At 49.0% G+C, this 18,510-nt stretch overlaps 3 protein-coding genes across 6 annotated transcripts; 1 reads left to right on the top strand and 2 right to left on the bottom strand.

Annotated features, from left to right (window-relative positions):
* Window positions 1-39: 39 nt before the first annotated feature.
* Window positions 40-2,154, bottom strand: naif1 (nuclear apoptosis inducing factor 1). Its single transcript, XM_053411189.1, has 3 exons — window positions 1,643-2,154; window positions 1,221-1,271; window positions 40-977 (listed from the first exon to the last, which is right to left on the bottom strand). The coding sequence occupies exons 1-3, from the start codon at window positions 2,079-2,081 to the stop codon at window positions 415-417; spliced, it is 1,053 nt and encodes a 350-aa protein (XP_053267164.1). The 5' UTR covers window positions 2,082-2,154; the 3' UTR covers window positions 40-414.
* A 5,426-nt stretch (window positions 2,155-7,580) lies between these two features.
* slc25a25b (solute carrier family 25 member 25b) lies at window positions 7,581-12,652 on the bottom strand. Of its 3 annotated transcripts, XM_053411145.1 has the most exons (10): window positions 12,022-12,652; window positions 10,365-10,491; window positions 10,116-10,203; window positions 9,789-9,824; window positions 9,464-9,575; window positions 9,065-9,376; window positions 8,881-8,988; window positions 8,523-8,690; window positions 8,189-8,339; window positions 7,581-8,091 (listed from the first exon to the last, which is right to left on the bottom strand). In XM_053411145.1, exons 1-10 carry the CDS (start codon window positions 12,253-12,255, stop codon window positions 7,907-7,909), a joined length of 1,521 nt encoding a protein of 506 aa, XP_053267120.1. In that variant the 5' UTR covers window positions 12,256-12,652; the 3' UTR covers window positions 7,581-7,906. The 3 variants fall into 3 exon arrangements, with proteins under 3 accessions (XP_053267120.1, XP_053267121.1, XP_053267122.1); XM_053411146.1 differs by lacking the exon at window positions 9,789-9,824 and having other exon boundaries at window positions 12,022-12,648; XM_053411147.1 differs by lacking the exons at window positions 9,789-9,824; window positions 10,116-10,203; window positions 10,365-10,491; window positions 12,022-12,652 and adding an exon at window positions 9,900-10,109.
* Window positions 12,653-14,804: 2,152 nt separating this feature from the next.
* Window positions 14,805-18,314, top strand: uap1l1 (UDP-N-acetylglucosamine pyrophosphorylase 1, like 1). Of its 2 annotated transcripts, none has more exons than XM_053411144.1 (9): window positions 14,805-15,404; window positions 15,808-16,012; window positions 16,155-16,330; window positions 16,409-16,581; window positions 16,669-16,862; window positions 17,004-17,144; window positions 17,230-17,415; window positions 17,630-17,696; window positions 18,057-18,314. In XM_053411144.1, exons 1-9 carry the CDS (start codon window positions 15,125-15,127, stop codon window positions 18,141-18,143), a joined length of 1,509 nt encoding a protein of 502 aa, XP_053267119.1. In that variant the 5' UTR covers window positions 14,805-15,124; the 3' UTR covers window positions 18,144-18,314. The 2 variants fall into 2 exon arrangements, with proteins under 2 accessions (XP_053267119.1, XP_053267118.1); XM_053411143.1 differs by having other exon boundaries at window positions 17,230-17,510.
* Window positions 18,315-18,510: the final 196 nt, after the last annotated feature.

The following is an 18,510-nucleotide window of genomic DNA, read 5'->3' as shown; positions in this document are numbered from 1 at the left end:
CAGTGATGTTGCAAAGTGAAGAACACAAGTGACGACAGGTGGAAAAACCAGACGATTATTATTCCTCAGTCAGAGAAAACATCACATGACTCAAGAAACTAAGAGTTGAATCTTCATGGATTCAAAAACATCCTATAAGTTAAACATAAACTCAGTTAATGACACGGTGTAAAAAATAAAAACCATGTTCAACATAACCTTTTACTTCTCAGAATCATAAAACATCCGTAAAAACTGTACATGCTCCTGAAGGCAATTCTGAGCTTTTCATTGTGCAACACACACACACACACACACACACACACACACACACACACACACACACACACACACACACACACACACACACACACACACACACACACACACACACACACACACACACACACACACACACACACACACACACACACACTACTGTGTCTCCTCAGTCTGCTGGGGCGGGGGTGCAGGTGGAGTTTTAGGTCTGTTAGGTTCTTCTGGTCCTGACCCATCAGTCATTGCTGTCACGGAGCTGCTGCTGTTCTCCACCTCCGTCCCGCTCTGCAGGAACTTGCGCAGGTCTTTCAGAACCGGTCTGAGCATCTGCACCAGTGCCAGCAGGGCGGCCTGCGTGCCCTCCAGCGCCTGGGCCTGTCTCTCCTGGGCGAAGGCCTGCGCCTCCTGCGAGCGCCGCATCATGAGCAGCAGCTCGTTCTGGCCCTCCAGGTGCTGGGCGATCTGCCGGATGTGGACGTTGGTGACGCGCTGCTCCTGCAGCAGGCGGGCGGAGTTGAGAGCGATGCGGCTCTTCAGCTCCTGAGGTTTGGCCTGGGCCTGATGAGGAGGAGGAGGAGGAGGTGGGGAGGAAGAGGACGAGGCCAGCATCTCTACAGGAGCCTCGACGGCTGTCACCACAGTGGGGGCGGAGTCAGTCACAGTGGTGGTGCAGTACTCCACCACGCCGCCGTCCTCTAACGTGTGATACGTGGTTTCAGCTGGGGACAGGACAGGAAGGCAACACTTTATATATTTATCATTTACTGTGGAAGTTTGATTTTAAACCATCTTTGTTGAATCATGTTTTCATTTGTCCTTTAATTCTACTGCTCGTAAGATGGAGAGTTGGATTTTAGATTGTTGTGTAGAACTCGCTCAGCGACCTGTGGACATGGTTTCATTTATGATTTGAATAGAACTCCATGCAGGAGTGAACAGTGTGGAGAGGAAAGTGAACTCACTGCTCAGAGGCTTCACTTCCTCACAGACGCTCACTGAAGCAGCAGGAACATCTGGAAACACACAAACACAGACTTACACACAGAATCACAGTGGGACTGAAATCTCCTCCACATGAGGAGGAAACGATCAGTTCAAGTTTCAGGAGGAGACTCTGGTGATGAAGAGGAGGAGGTGACGAAGGCTGTAGAACTTTAAACACTAAAACACTTCTTGTCCTGATCTACAGGATCTGACAGGAAGACATTTCTAAAGTTTGTAATATGAGCAACATTAGTAGTTTTAAATATTTGATTTAAATGATTTCTAATGTTTGATCTTCTGTCCTGATCAAACCTCATTTTACTGGTTCAAACCATTAATGCACCAATCAGATCCTGTTTCTTATCTTAACCAATAAACAAGGAGCGTCCCCCGGACTCACCCTCCGTCAGGGGGACGCTGCTGTCGCTGTGCACGGCCCCGGACAGGCTGATGTCCGTGTCCCCTGAGGATAGACTGATGATGGTCGCCTCCCCCAGCAGGTTGCAGATGCGCTGCTGCATGGCGCTAAGGATCACGGGAACTGGAGTGCAGTCGGCGGCCGTGCCCTCGATGGCCGCTCTCGCCTGCGCCACCTTGCGGCGGACCTCGGTCTTCATGTCGGACCACTTCTTCTTCACCTCGGACTGCTCGCGCGGACACGTGGTGACGCTGTTCACCTTCTCCAGGATCTCCAGCCACGCGTTGTTCTTCGCCATGTGCGTGACTCCAGCGTTAAAGTGGTTCACCAGCGTGTGTTTGTGGCGCTCGATCTCCTCCACGATGATCTCCACCTCCCGCTCGGAGAAGTTCATCTTCCGCTTCTTCGCGGCTAGCGCCATGGCCGCCTGCTCGGTGCGCAGAGAGCGTAGAGCCGGAGCAGTCCTCCGGTGCGCTGCGCAGCGTAATGGCTTCCAGAATCCCCTTCTTCTCCAGCACAGCGACGCTTACGTAGCCCGGGGCCCGCCCACTCGAGCCCCATTGGCTGGGCTCCTTTCGGTCGGGCTGAGTGCTCTGCTGCTATTGGCTGAAGCAAACGTCCATCACTTAGCGTGTCTAAAAGCAAAGAAACGTTTTCTCCGTTTGAATTCAGATGTAGTTCGAAACTACGAACAATGTTTAAAGACATATACAAATCAGAGTTTATATGAAACTCAATTAAAAGAGAAGAGAGGGGGGGGGGGCAGTGAGAGAGAGAGAGAGAGATAGAAAGAGAGTGGGGGGGTTAGAGAGAGAGTGAGAGAGAGTGGGGGGGGGGGGGGGGGGGGGGCAGAGTGAGAGAGAGTATAAATAAAGATGGCTGACTGGTGTCATCCACTATTGAAGCCAGACGAATCCTGACACACACACTTCTGTCTGAGCAGGAGGAGCCAGGAGATGTCGAGACTCACCCTCGACCAATCAGGAGTCAGTGTCAGCTGTCAATAATGACGTATGTTTCTATATCATCAAATAACTGATTCAAACCAAACTGATCAGAAACTTGAACAGAGATCAGAGAGAAGAACGAGCTGAAAGTACAGACACCATGTGTTAACATGGAGGAGGAGGAGCCTTACTGCAGCCGGCCACCAGGGGGCGATGGATACGCTTCACTTCACTGTGGGAGGCGTTGTGTCGTCCATCTTTATTTACAATCTACATCAGGGGGGTCAAACTCATTTGAGTTATGGGGCCACATACTGTTCACTTTGATCTCTAGTGGGCCGGACCAACGTTAACCTAACCAATCACTGGAGGGAACAGACTTAATGTGTCTTTAAAAACTTCTAATATTAATACATTTGGGTTTACGTATAAATATTGAAGTTATTAAATCACCGAATGCTTTCATATAAGAACTTTTAAAGAAAATAACAATAAAAAGCACAATTTTAACAACTAGATACATAATTTCAAAAGAACATTTATTTCACTCTTCATTGTTTGGTTCACAAAGATTTTGTGATGGAGCCTTCTTGTTTTTCAGCCATTTAATTTATCTAGAAAACAATCCTGGTGCTTTTTGAACCAATGTAGAATTTAACTTCTAGAAGTTCAGTGAAAGATTGTTAATGGATTTCTAACCACTCCTCTGCCACGAACTTCCAAGTTTATAAATGCATCACCCAAGTCTGAAGAAAAAGATGTGTTCAAAGACCTTGGATAAAGGCAGAAGTATGAGTGACAGGCATCGTTCCATCGTTAGTGATTGACAGCAGCTCGTCTGTCGTCATCGAGAGTCGGTCTCTGTTAGCACCGTGATGAAGGGAGGAGACGGGCAGGTTCAGGAAGTCCAGCTCTCTCTCTCCCACTTGTCACCATGTTTATTTACATTGGTGGTTCAGAGGAACTGATCCGAGGTCATCTTCTTTCTTTCTCTCTGTTCCAGTGTTTAGAGAAGTTCCCTGTGATCCAGCACTTGAAGTTCGGGTCCCTGCTCTCCATCCAGCCGGTGAACCCAAATTTCTGATTTCCTATCTTTTATTTGGTGAAGTTGTTTTCCTCACTTTCTACCTCACACTTAATCCTTCATCTTTAAATAAGGACATTTCCTCTAAAGTAAGAATTAGTCTCTCGTCTTCATGACTGCAGATATTTGCTGTGTGTGTGTGTGCTGTCTGGACACACACACACACACATGTCCCTGTCCCAGTCGCGCCCCACCAGTTTGAGAATCACTGGCATAGAGTGACTAGCAGGTTGGTTAGGGTTGCATCCGGTGGGCCGTATGTTTGACACCCCTGATCTAAATTGTATAGGAGATGTAAATATGTTGATATGCTCATGTGTGTGTGTTTGCAAAGCTGAATATGAGCTTGGGGCCAAGGGGGGGGGGGGGTAGTGTTTGGGATGAGACACACACACACGAAAACAAACACCCTTTCCTGCTGAACTACTTTATTTAACAGCTGATCTCATACAAGCATAAATATTCTTCCACATTCTACAGCTGCTGTCACACTCACTCTCACAGCTCGGTCACTTACAGCCAGCATATTAAAATAAACTAGAAATATATATATGCTGAATGCATTTGTGAATATGCCACAATTTACTAATATACAAAGCAGCCTTCAGTCGGTGTGTCTGGAAGAGTCACTGCGACAAACACCGAGGCCACGTTCAAGACATGAGGAGAAGAAAGTATTAAACATCCACACGCAGCCACAGGAGGAAGTATTATCAGTAATTTGTAATAAATAGATCAGAGCGAAGCGAGAGGAGCAGAGGAGACACCCGTCCACTGAGCAGAGGAGACACTCGTCCACTGAGCAGAGGAGACACCCGTCCACTGAGCAGAGGAGACACCCGTCCACTGAGCAGAGGAGACACCGTCCACTGAGCAGAGGAGACACCCGTCCACTGAGCAGAGGAGACACTCGTCCGCTGAGCAGAGGAGACACCCGTCCACTGAGCAGAGGAGACACCCGTCCACTGAGCAGAGGAGACACCCGTCCACTGAGCAGAGGAGACACCCGTCCACTGAGCAGAGGAGACACCCGTCCACTGAGCAGAGGAGACACCCGTCCACTGAGCAGAGGAGACACCCGTCCACTGAGCAGAGGAGACACCCGTCCACTGAGCAGAGGAGACACTCGTCCACTGAGCAGAGGAGACACTCGTCCACTGAGCAGAGGAGACACCCGTCCACTGAGCAGAGGAGACACTCGTCCACTGAGCAGAGGAGACACCCGTCCACTGAGCAGAGGAGACACTCGTCCACTGAGCAGAGGAGACACTCGTCCACTGAGCAGAGGAGACACTCGTCCACTGAGCAGAGGAGACACCCGTCCACTGAGCAGAGGAGACACCCGTCCACTGAGCAGAGGAGACACTCGTCCACTGAGCAGAGGAGACTCCCGTCCACTGAGCAGAGGAGAGGAGACACCGTCCACTGAGCAGAGGAGACACCCGTCACTGAGCAGAGGAGAGGAGACACTCGTCCACTGAGCAGAGGAGACACCCGTCACTGAGCAGAGGAGAGGAGACACCCGTCCGCTGAGCAGAGGAGACACCCGTCCACTGAGCAGAGGAGACACTCGTCCACTGAGCAGAGGAGACACTCGTCCACTGAGCAGAGGAGACACCCGTCCACTGAGCAGAGGAGACACCCGTCCACTGAGCAGAGGAGACACTCGTCCACTGAGCAGAGGAGACTCCCGTCCACTGAGCAGAGGAGAGGAGACACCGTCCACTGAGCAGAGGAGACACCCGTCACTGAGCAGAGGAGAGGAGACACTCGTCCACTGAGCAGAGGAGACACCCGTCACTGAGCAGAGGAGAGGAGACACCCGTCCGCTGAGCAGAGGAGACACCCGTCCACTGAGCAGAGGAGACACTCGTCCACTGAGCAGAGGAGACACCCGTCCACTGAGCAGAGGAGACACCCGTCCACTGAGCAGAGGAGACAGTCGTCCACTGAGCAGAGGAGAGGAGACACTGGTGGACGCAGAACATTCAATCATCACTTCATCTCCACAACAGAAACACGCTTCAGTACAAAGATGTCCTGTTCAGATTCATCTTTCACCCCCAAGAGGAAGTGGTTCCTCATCTTCACAGGAAGAACTTCCTGTGTCCTCGTCACCAGGGTGACATCAGAGTCTGGAGACCCAGAGGGTTCCACAACAACCAAATGAGTAAATCATTTAAAATACCACGAGGGTGAATGAAAGGAATTACATTCAATCATCATTCAATTTGATTTCAAATTATAAAATAATTTCAAAATGTTCAGTTTAACCATAAACACCAGTGACACGAGAAGTACCACCTGTACTTAAATACAAACGTGATTGGAAAATGTAATGAAACCATTTATAATCAAATAATAAAAGTAAATCTTTAATAATTCTTAAGAAATTATTGGTTCATTAATGTATTTTTTAAGGATTATATGTTTTAATTCTGTTCCCTTTTCTAAATTGAATCCTGAAACCCTTTGGGCTCCATGATCCAGACTCTGACTTGATCAAAGGCGACACTTGAATAAAATAATCCAATTATTCAGGAAAACCAATAGATCACAACTCAGTCATTAATCCTTGTGAAAGAATAAATAAATAAATACAGTAATAAATACAAACTAACAGGAATTAAAGCAGAGAACCTTAAAGTGCATTCCATGTCCCACAGACTCTGAACACCTCGTTTAGACCCAAGGCATCATGGGAAACTGAGCGTTCTACTCACGCCTTCCTCTGATTGGACGTCCCATCATGTGACTGAAAGGAGTTTTGACCTGGAAACGCTGAAATATTCAAGGATCCAGTTTTCAACAGCATCAGAAAAATCATTGGTGACAGAAAAGTTTCTCCTGTGACCAGAACAAAGACATTTCTCAGAACTGCTGCTTCGTATGAATGAAAAATCAAAATGAACGTGTTGAGAACTTGGAATCTATGTTGAGGTGGAACGGAGGAGAACACTTCTCCCTAGTGTCACGTTATTATTAAACCTGATTTAAGTAAAACATAAATCAGGTTCTTAATGTTTTTGTCTTATTCTAACTGATGACGGCCAAACATCCTGTTTGTGGGATAAGATTCTTTTTTCTGTTTTCCTGCTGCAGATCAATATTCAACACAAAGAAATAAAATCAAGTTTAATCACCAATTCTCTGTGAAATCAGGATCAACAGGACTGTTCAGGTGCCCCCCCCCTCGATGAGCTCATCGTTCTCCTGTAGTTTCCACTTCCTGTTTAGTGTCATCGCCTCTTTCTATGTAAACTCAACAACCACAGCCGAGGGATTCACTCCCATGACCTCACAGATCCTCAAAGTGCACGAGGTCTGAGCCGCAGCCTGTTCTCAACCAACCGGAAATCAAACATCTCCACTCGCTCACGACCACGAGGCCCGACAGCATCGGACCAACAGCGTAGAGACATCGGGTTCGATTCCTGATCCTGAGCAGAGGCAGGTTCATATGGAGCTAATGATCCTGAGGTCAGGAAATAATGATTCAGACGAATATTTATCTATTATTAACGATATGAGAGGAAACGTGATTCAGATGTTTGCCATTATTTCCTTAATTCTAAAAAAAGATATTTCAAGAATAAATAAAAGAAAGATTTTTTCTAACCGATGGAACTTTCTCTCCATCGGTGATGTCACGGTCCACCGCGAACAAACACCTCCACCATTACTTCTTTAGTCTCTTAACTTATAGAATTTTCCTCATAATATTATGATTCTTTCTTAATTAAGAAGCTCAATGCATCTAAGTGCTGGAGACAGTGGAAGTAAGAATAAATGTGATGTCATGAAGTTTTTTTTTTCCACAGTTCAGTTCGTGGACATGAAAAAGCTCTGGTCAGGTTTTGTGTTGGATCGAATCTGAAGCGGGGGGGGGGGGGGGGGGGGGGGGGGTGATAAACTGAACGTTAACAAAGACCTTTAAGAGTTAAGACTTCTAACAGAGCAGCAGCAGGTCGCTGAGCTCAATGTAAACTGTAGTTTTGCTAAAACAAAGCAGGAGCTCAAAGAAAGTTTCAAATAACAGCAAAGGACAAACTGTCGTCCTTCACAAAGTTCTCATCAGCTTCCATCTCCTCACGCTCGTCCCTCAAACCCTCGATTCTTCGACGTGTAGAATCTCTGCCGCTTGCTTCTTAGATCCAAACGTGGTCGTACTCCAGGAGCAAAGAAAAGCAGCCTCTTGAGTCTTCCTCCTCTTCCTCACCTGGACTTGACCCCCAGAGTGAGCTTCAGATGCTCGTACACCACGTAGCTGATGCTCACAGACGGAATGACCTTCATGAAGTTGGGCGCCAGACCCCGGTACAGCCCCGTGGCGCCCTCGGTCCTGACGATGTGTCTGAACAGGCTGGTCATGCTCATCTGAGGGCCTCCTTCCAGAGTGGCTGAGGAATCAATGATAACATGATATTATCAAATGAATGCTCTGACCAAACCATATTTAAGACCTAGTGTGTAATAACTGCTGCTGCGGTGACTGACCTTGGGCCTGCATGCGGGTCCTGACCAGGGCGAGGGGGTAACTGGCCAGCTGACCACACGTGCTGGAGGTGGTGCCACAGGCCAGCAGCACGAACACGCCCGGGTCAGCGCTGTCGGTGGCGTAACGCTGGAGCCACCAGTTCTTCAGAGTCTGGAAGACCAGAAGACCAGAGTCAGACTGGGCTGACCTCTCAACACACACACACACACACACACACACACACACACACACACACACACACACACACACACACACACACACACACACACACACACACACACACACACACACACACACACACACACACACACACACACACACACACACACACACCTCGTAGACAGCCAGGTCGATACCAGCGTAGGGGATGATGCCCAGCATGTTGGGGACGTAGCCCTTGTAGAAAGCCGCCCCCCCCTCCTTGTGCAGGATGTGTTTGGCACAATCCAAGATGCCCGAGAACTGACCCGTCCTCCTCAGCGCCAGGCGGGTCTTCAGGACCTGAGAGGACAGGAAGTCACGTCAGACCTGATGCTTCCTTTAAGGTCACTTGTGCAGTATCTTAAAGTTTCACATGTTGTGTTCAAGGCTAAAAGTAAAAGTCACAAAACAAAGAATCCACTTGTTTTATTTCTGCGTTCAAACCTAAAGACTGAATTCTTCTGAGTGAGTGGTTGTGACCCGCTCTCACCTCCATGGGGTAGATGCTGCTCTGAGCGATCAGGCCGGCCAGCGAGCCGGCCACCAGGCGCTCGCCGATGCCCAGCGTCTCCTGGTTAATTCCGATTAATCGTTTAATCTGAAAGAAAATATATTTTATTCATCGTTCAAATGGGACAGAAGTGAACAGATGGTTTCAGAGCGGAGCTACCAACCTGCTCATAGGCCATGAACTTGATCGCGGACTCGGGGCCGATTTTGATGACATTGATGCCGTTGCCTCTCCACAGCGACCGGACTCCGCCCTCACGGATCATGTGGGTGAAGCCTCCAGAGATGTGCATGCTGTTGCTCTTGGAGCCGTGAACCTGCATGAGAACCTTCAGCCTGTCCAGTGGAGCGGTGCAGGTTCGAGACACCGCTCCAGCTCCTCCTCCGGCCACTAGGTGGCGCCACCACATCCCCGTTTTCTTCTCTTCTGCCGTGAATTCATCGGGAATCGTTAAACTCTCACCTACGTCAAAGATCTGAGGAGGAAACAGAGGATTCATGTCAGTGACACTGTGACGCAGCTGTGACTCAAAGTGAGGATGAGGAGGACGAGCAGTCTGCACCGTGGAGTGTTTCCAGTAGAGGATGATCTCAGGGATGTTGCCTGCTGGGTGCAGGAGGTGATAATCTCTCCACTCGTTCCAGTCGATGGTCATGGTTCCGTTCTTATCCATACTGTGGATGAAGGTTACAGAGCGTGAGGAAGGTTTTCATCAGCACAGGAAACAAGCCGTCTGCTCTCATGCACGTTACGTCTCTGTAACAGTGTTTTGAGATATTTAATGTGTTGCTCCCTTGAAAACAAAGAGCTGTGGCCTGGATGAGCCGGTGCAGTGGGGACTGGTGCAGCTTTGGCTGAGCAAGCAGACGATAGAAACCACTACTTACTACAAGACAGGGGCCCAGACATGACCCCTCCTTATTCTGAGACCAGCCAGAGAGAAGGAGACACACACACAGTTAGAAGAACAAGACACAACACTTCACAATGAGACACACCATGAGTCAACTGGAAACCTGGAGGATGAGGAGGAGAAACGAGCAACAAACGTGTGTGAGTCCATGTGAGGAACCAGCAGGACAATGTGTGGAAGCTTCCCAGTGAGTGAGTGGACGTGTGGACGAGGTTTCTAACACGGGATGTGAAACAGGACTGAGCTCCTGGATCACCGGAGACACCAGGTGTGAACAGGACGAGACCAGCATCACTCTCACCTCCTGAGAATCTTCTCCGCCTGTTCCTCAGAGATTTTCACACCCAGGTCCCACAGAGACTGCATTATCTCCTGAGAGTCGATGTGACCTAAACACAGAGGTATGCAATTTAATAATTCACTGAATAGGACAGTGTAGTCTCTGTTTGTCTTCCAGTCTAAAAAACACATCGTTTATTGAAGAGATCTGTAGGATCCACACGTTTTAAGAGTTTGATCCCAGTGTTTATATCTTCATGAGATTCCTCACCATCGTTCTTCTTGTCCAGACTCTTAAAGACGAGCCGGAGTTTCTTCTCATGGTCTCTGAGGTAATGGACAAACTCCTCAAAGTCCAACTGTCCGTCCAGGTCTTTGTCTCCAGCTTTCACTATTTTCTGTAAAGACAGAAGAGAACAGACATGAGGAAATAAGAACAAGAACATTAACAGTATACTCAGTAAATCATATTCAATATTATTAACATCATCACATCATTTATGTCTCTACATTAAATAGATCCAGATTTGTATTTGGATTTGCACCAAGTCACAAATATCATTCTTCAGAACATGTCGGTTTATTTCATCAGGATCCAGGAATTATTATCTGAAACAACCAACATGTATAAAAAGAAAAACGTTCCATCTCAAAATAATTAAGAAAATTCAAATCGATATTAAATTTCAGCCCCAGTCTCCCAGCAAGTGTCACGGAAACCAGTCCAGTGGTTTTTGTGTATTCCTGCTGCCGAACAGACACACACAGGTGACAACATGTTATTAGAACCAGTCTGTTTGCTGCAGAGCGACAAACAGCAGCCGAGGTCAGAGCCTCCGTCTGTGGACTCCACCTGCAGCTCCGACCCTCACAGCCTCACAGCTTATCAGAGCCTCCAGAGCTCTTCACTGGTATCAGCTGGGCAGCAGCAGGACTTATCTGAACATGAGGTGAGGGGGGGGGAACACGTCTGACACAGAATCAAACTGACCAACACGTCCCTGAAGGATCTGCTCCAGCAACGAGGAGGAACAGGGACTGAGCTGAGGAACCAGAAGTCTCCATGTGCAGCTCAGAGCCGAGTGAGGGACAGGATGTGATGTCACACTGGGGGGGGGGGGGGGGGGGGGCGGGGGACTTTGACCTGTTAGTGGAACTGATTCAATAAACCATTCAAACTGGTTTCACACTGACGCTGCTTCTCCAGGTCAGATCTCCCAGTAACGACTGGTTTCTGCTTCATCCCAGTGGGTTGGAGGAGTCAGAGGATCATGATGCAAACTGGAGTTCAGGATAATGAACAGAGCGACACATGGAGCATGTGCAGCTCAGAGTGACTCACTCCACGAAGCCCGGCTCCATCTTATCTGAGTCAAACAGCTGATCGGCTTCAAACCACAGCTTCTACATTTACAAGCACGGAGACAACATGAGCAGAAAAATGCTCCTTTGCTCAAGGGCACCGGACAAACAGCTGCTCAGCCTCACACACGTCTGAGAGAAAAGCTGAAGTGAACCGATGTGGCTGAACACAGATCACTGAGTCGTCAGCAGAGACTCTGGAAGGTGAAGCCATCGTCTGAAACCGGTCTTCTGTGTCGTGACCAGCAGGGGGCGACTCCACTGGTACTGTCTACAGAAGTCTATAGAAGGTGACTCCACTTCAGTTTCTGTCTCAGGCTCTAGTTTCAGGTCTTCTTCAAACAGCTGATTTGCATTTAGTGGATTGTGATCATGCATGTTTCTAAAACAGTCTAAAGTCTAAAACATGCTGGTGTGGGAGGAGCCTGAGACGACCTGGACTTCATACAGGAGCTCACACTGAGTCTGATCCTCCAGAGAAGATCCAGAGAACTGAGGAGCTCAGTGTGAAGCAGGTCTCATGGGACAGGAGAGGACAGGAGAGGACAGCCCCCCCTTCACCCTACCTGTTCTGCAGGCGTCTCCACCAGGATCACTACTGTGGGCGTCTTCACAGAGACTTCACCACTGCTGGTGTCTTCCCTGTCAGTCGAGTGTGCAGTCGTCCCCTGCAGAGCAGCTTCCACCTCTCTGCAGGTCTCTGGAGCTGGTTCCTCTGCTGGCAGCGGTGAGTCGGCAGGTTTACACTCTGCGCTGCCACGTAGTCTCTGACTCAGGGAACTCAGCATGCTCTGCAGCATCCTCGTGTCCTCGAGTCCTCGAGTCCTCGAGTCCTCGAGTCCTCTTCTACTCAGATACCGGGACGTGACACAAAGAGCTGGACCACGAGCAGGAGTGTAGAGGACTCAGCTCAGCGTCTCCTCCCTGGGTCGTTGTAGATCAGGAGACGACAGGAGACCGAGCTCAGCACCACGAGCTGCAGCTTCACCTGACCCACGGCTGGTTCTGTGCATCCAGCCTCTCACACAGTGAAGAGCTCACGAGGATGAAGTGATGCAGCAGCAGATTCTTTTCTCCTGAGAAGCTCCAGAAACCTGCATCCTCACTGCAGCTGAGCTCGACCAATCACTGCAGCCGACACCGGCATGGGACCAGCCCCTCGGCCAATCCAGGGCCGAGCAGCAGCGTGGAAATAAAATGATGCCCTCAGGAGGAGGAGGTGGAGGAGGAGGAGGAGCGAGGGAGAGGTGGAGGGTTTTCCTCTGTCACACCTCCCTCACTGGAGAGAATCTGCTGAGTGATGCTCCCTCCTCCCTCCCTCCCTCCTCCCTCCTCCCTTCTCCCCTCCTCCTCCCTCCTCCCCCCTCCTCCCTCTTAGTCAGAATCCAGCAGGGAGTCCATCACATTTTCATTCTCTCCATGTCCCGACTTCCTCCAGCTGGAGAACTAGTGTGAGACAGCAGAGCTCTTCATGAACTCATGAGCTTCGTGAAGAAAACATTGATGGAACAGAAACAGACAAACTTCTAATTTAAGTTCATCATCTGTTCACTTCTCTGTAGATAAAGCTCCTTCTGGTCAGAAAACACTCTCAGGTCACATGCTGCAGGTTCTTCTTCATCTTCTTCTTCTTCTAATTAGTTTCCTAGAGCCAAGTATCTAGTCCGGCTGTGAGTGACGACTCCAGTGGCAACACACACTTTGACAGAAAAGTCTTAATGAGGCATCTCACCTCCACACAACCAAGACAACCTCGTGAGCTGTGTGTGTGTGTGTGTGTGTGTGTGTGTGTGTGTGTGTGTGTTTAGTTTCAGTATTGAAATGAGAGCTTGAGAGAACCCAATGTTTGATTAGATAGATAGATTACTTTATTCATCCCCGAGGGGAAATTAGGCTTTTGACTTTTATATAGATGTCATCATGTAGAGACGTCCCAAACGGTCAACTCTGTCTGAAACACTAGGGGGCGCTACAAGCCATGTTCAACCATTAATGTAGCTTGTTTTTATAAATGTGTTAATAAATATTTATTAAACAAAATGAATGTGTTTCTTCAGAGGAAGTCATCATTTGATCAAGTGATTTGATCTTTCCCACTTTCTTTCTCCACATCATATGAAACATGTTAAATATATTACACATGTTAACCCCCCACCCCACACACACATGTTTGAACATGTTAAACATGATAGAACATGTTAACCCCCTCACCCCCCACATGCTGAACTCACCTGGAGCTCGTGCTCAGTTCGGTGAACTCCTAACTTCTTCAGCCCGATCGTCAGGTCGCTCAGGCAGATTCCTCCGTCCCGGTTCACATCCAGGACCTGGAACAGAACCTTCAGCCGGTGCTCCTGCTCCGGTCCCCCGCAGAGCTCACAGGACGGCCCCGGGCCGGCGGGAGGCGGGGGGCACGAGGAGGAGTCCTCCGGGTCTGCGGAGCGGCACTGACAGAACACGTCCCCGAGCAGAGGAGGCTGCTGCTGCATCCTGAGCCGCCGCTTCACCGGCCACCGGCTCCGTCACATACCGGACACACCGTCACAGCACCGGGCACGACACGTGTCCCTCCATCGGACCGGCCGCCGGTTCACTGCCTCACGATCCCGCCTCCTCTCAGCGGATCACCGGGATCCACTCACCCCCCCACACCGGGAACCCTCCGTTAGGAATCCACGTGACACAGCCGCGTCACCAGCGGGAAGTGAACGAGAGACGCCGGTGAACCGAGGAATCCTCCCGTTAAGATCCCTGCCCACGGTGGAGGTCGAACCGGGCTCCGGTAGCACACTGTGCCGGTAACACGGATCGTGAGTCACACAGCGGGGCGGGGGGGCCGGTGAGGCCGGGGATCAGAGCCGTTAACCGGCAGAGACGAGGAGTGACGCACCGGGAACCAGCTGAGACTCGAGTCCCGTGGATCCTCGCGAGATCTCAGCGGGAGGAGGAGCCAGGGCGCCACCTTGTGTTCTACTGCTGTATTACCAGTGGAGAATCATTCTCATTGTTCTTGTTTATGGTTTTATATATAATGAGTTTATGACGTCATGACTCCGACTGCACAACATGTTAGTATCTGAGACATTTTGCTTAAAATTAATGAATTAACAAATGGCCTCCTGCTTATATGTACCAATATATACACACTATATATATTTATATATGTTTTTTTATATATATATATATATTTCCAGACTTACAAACAAACTAGGTTGATGCTGATCAATACAATTTCAATTTTAAATTGAACTGACACTGTAAAATAAAGTAGAACTTGATTAAAATGAAATAAAAGAAAGACAGTGAGAGACCTGTAATGAGCAGGTGTGCCTGCAGGGGGCGCTGCTGCTCTGTTCACATGTTACTGTAACTGTTGTTTTCCACAGGTGAACTTCGGACTCAGACTTTCAGTGGAGTTTTTACCGGGACGCTCTGACGTTGCTCTGCAGGCTCTGGACGTCTGGTCCCCGGGGTGAACAGCCTGGAACTCGGCCTGTTGTTCCAACCTGCAGCTGCTCCAGGATTTCCGGGTAAATCCTCCACATCAGATCCGTGTGCTGAGCCTCAGCTGCGGTCACGAGTCTCTCACACCCCGCGCTCACTTCCTGCAGCTTCGCCCCGGACAGACAGGTCTGCTCTCCCGGTGACTGCAGCTCGGCTCCCCGGGACATGTCTTCTCTGGAGGTGGTGAAGCGGGGCCTGGAGCTCGCAGGGCAGCGGCATGTTCTTCAGTTCTGGCCGGAGCTGGATGAGGAGGAGAGGGAGCGGTTCCTCCAGGAGCTGGCTCTGCTGGACCTGGACGGGCTGCGGGCTCACTGTGAGCGGGCTGCGGCCGCTGCTGCTGCTCCTCCGGCCGGCGGGGACCGACACATCGAGCCGGTTCCTCCGGAGCTCATCGGCAGCGTGAAGAAAAGTGACCCAGAGAGTCTGTCCGCCTGGGGGGAGGAAGGTGAGGGTCCAACATGGAGTCAGAACAGATGGAGCACCAAACCAAGGCTTTAGTAATACATACTTCTGCTGCTGGAAAGTACTCAAATACTGTAAAAGTACAGTATCGGGATGTAATAGAGTACATTCACTGAGTTATTGTACTTCAGTACATCATGTATCTTCGCTTTACTCATGTAGATTTATTTGTAGGTACTTTTACTCCACTTCACATACCAGCAACTATCTGTACTTCTTACTCCACTACACTCAATCTGTAATGGTAATAGAATGTTGCATTTAGGAACAGTAGAATAATAATAGTTATTAAATATGCTACTTTTACTTGATTAGATATTTGTGTATGTATTTGTCCTTCCTCCAGCTCTGTTCCCAAACCGCTCCCTGCTGCTGTGTGTTCTCAGGGCTGCTGCAGATCTCTCAGAACCGGGTCGGGGTCCTGCTCCTGGCCGGAGGTCAGGGGACCCGGCTCGGGGTCCAGTACCCCAAAGGGATGTACAACGTCGGGCTGCCAAGCAACAAAACCTTGTACCAGATCCAGGCCGAGCGAATTCACAAAATCCAGCAGCTGGCAGATGTTCAGCGTGGATCCAAATGCTCAGTACCATGGTGAGATCTCATCAGCTGACCTGGGATGTTGGTCTTTCTTTCAGTTTGAGTGATAAAGATGTCCCTGAGGACGCTTGTCTGAGATCTGTATTCAGTGTGCAGAGGTTTCAAGATAAACAAAAGAATGTGCTCGTCTCATCAGGTACATAATGACCAGTGAGTTCACTCTGGCTCCCACTCAGAAGTTCTTCAAGGAGAACAACTACTTCGGTCTGGAGCCGTCCAACGTCATCCTGTTCGAGCAGAGGATGATTCCAGCTGTGACCTTCGATGGAAAGGTCATCCTGCAGGGGAGAGGGAAGATCGCCATGGCTCCAGGTGAGTAGGGACCAACCAGACGTGAGACCTGGTGTCTTCTGGGTCGGTAGAGTGAACGGCTGGTTTCCTCTCTGTCAGATGGTAACGGCGGACTGTACCAGGCGCTGGTGGACAACAAGGTTCTGGAGGACATGAGGAGGAGGGGGGTGGAATACCTGCACGTGTACTGTGTGGACAACATCCTGGTCAAGATGGCCGACCCCGTGTTCATCGGGTTCTGCGTGAGCAAAGGGGCCGACTGCGGCGCCAAGGTAGAGTGACCGAGTTGTGTTGAATACAGACAGAACCAGGCTCTGCTGCCCCCTGCTGGTCAGTCTTATAACTCTGCTATCTGTCAGGTGGTGGAGAAGGCGTACCCCACAGAGCCAGTGGGCGTGGTCTGCAGGGTGCAGGGCGTGTCCCAGGTGGTGGAATACAGTGAGATCCATCCAGACACGGCCGAGCTGCGAGGACCTGGAGGAGAGCTGGTCTACGGAGCAGGAAACATCTGCATCCACTTCTTCACCAGAGCGTTCCTGCAGGAGGTGGCAGAGTGAGAACCCTCATCGTTACTTCCACAGCTTCACGTCCACCACTGCAGCTGAAGTCTGCTCTTCATCACCATTATCTCAAGAGCCATGTCCCCAGAGGACAAACCCTGAGTATAACCAACCTTTGCTTGTTTGTCTTGCAGGAAATTTGAAAGTCAACTCAAACCACACGTCGCGATCAAGAAGGTTCCCTTCGTGGACTCGGAGGGGAATCAGGTCAAACCCACCAAACCCAACGGAATAAAGATGGAGAAGTTTGTTTTCGACGTGTTTCCCTTCTCCAGGTATGGTTGAATATTATCTTCAGCTATAAACCACTTCCTGTGTGTCATCACGTCGTTAACGGTTAAACATTCACTCTGTCTGAAGGAACTTCGTTGCCTTTGAGGTTTTAAGAGAAGAAGAGTTTTCTCCTCTGAAAAATGCCGACAGTGCATCGACCGACAACCCGACCACGGCCAGGAACTCTCTGCTGACTCAGCACTGCCGCTGGGCCGCGGCCGCCGGGGCGACGCTGCTGGACCAGCACGAGAAACCAGTTCCTCCTGGAGCCAGGTCACTGACTCACAATGCTCCTCATGACTTCACTGTGTCCTGCTCATCGAAGTCCATAGATCCATCAGATCTACTTTGTTTAAGTGATGTCGTAGGTCAGAGGTGGTTCTCTATCAGTTGGTAGAAAACGGGACTTATCATTGTAATCTAAAAGTGTGTGTGTGTGTCTGTGTGTGTGTGTGTGTGTGTGTGTGTGTGTGTGTTTCCTCTGTAGTGTATCACCGGCAGACGCTCCTCCAGCTCAGTGTGAGATTTCTCCGCTGGTATCTTATTTTGGAGAGGTGAGTTCAAACCAACACTTTATCAATCTGCCCCACATCACTCATAAACATCAGTCCACTGAATATTTCTGATTTCTTCAAGATCCACGAATCATTGTCTGAGAAATCTGTTAAAAATGTCAAACTAAAGGTTAAAGAAAGTGATAGAATCTGCAGCTCTGTCCAGATCCAGTTCTTTCTTCGTCCTTTCACCTGGAAACAAACAGGAGTGAAAACTTCATTTCTCAGTTGGAGGAAATAAAAACATTCTGAGTATTTGATAGAAAAATAACTTTATAGAAACGAGACAGAACTAGTTGTTACTTTATTTAACTGGTGAGTTTCTGTTCTTGACCCTAAGTGAACCTCTCGTCCTTTCAGGGCCTCGATCTGATGCTGAAAGGAAAGAAGCTGCGGACTCCTCTGATCCTGGATCTGATCAAGGCCAAAGACCTTCAGGCTCAGTGATGGAACCGAACAGACCATGAATTCATCTGTGAACTGGAAAATCAAATCTCCATCTCCCATAATTCTCACTTTTTTAAGAGCTACAAATAAATGTGATCATTTTAAATCTAAGAGGGGAATTTTAATAAAAATTTTTTTACTTCTAATAAAAAATATGTTCTAAAAAGCAAATGATTGATGTTTCATTTCGTTTCATTACATTTTTTTGATATATGTACATGTATCAAAACTATATGTATACACAACTATATGTTTACAAAGAAAAAGAAAGATAAATTATACCTAATACAAAATCGCTTTTCGGCGTGTCCCGGCCACCGTAGCCTGAGTTGTCATTTGACCGGTGCTGGCCAATCAGAGCAGAGAG

Source organism: Pleuronectes platessa, chromosome 19 (genome assembly GCF_947347685.1).
Source record: "Pleuronectes platessa chromosome 19, fPlePla1.1, whole genome shotgun sequence".
Lineage (NCBI taxonomy): Eukaryota > Metazoa > Chordata > Actinopteri > Pleuronectiformes > Pleuronectidae > Pleuronectes > Pleuronectes platessa.
This window is presented reverse-complemented; position numbering and strand designations above follow the sequence as displayed.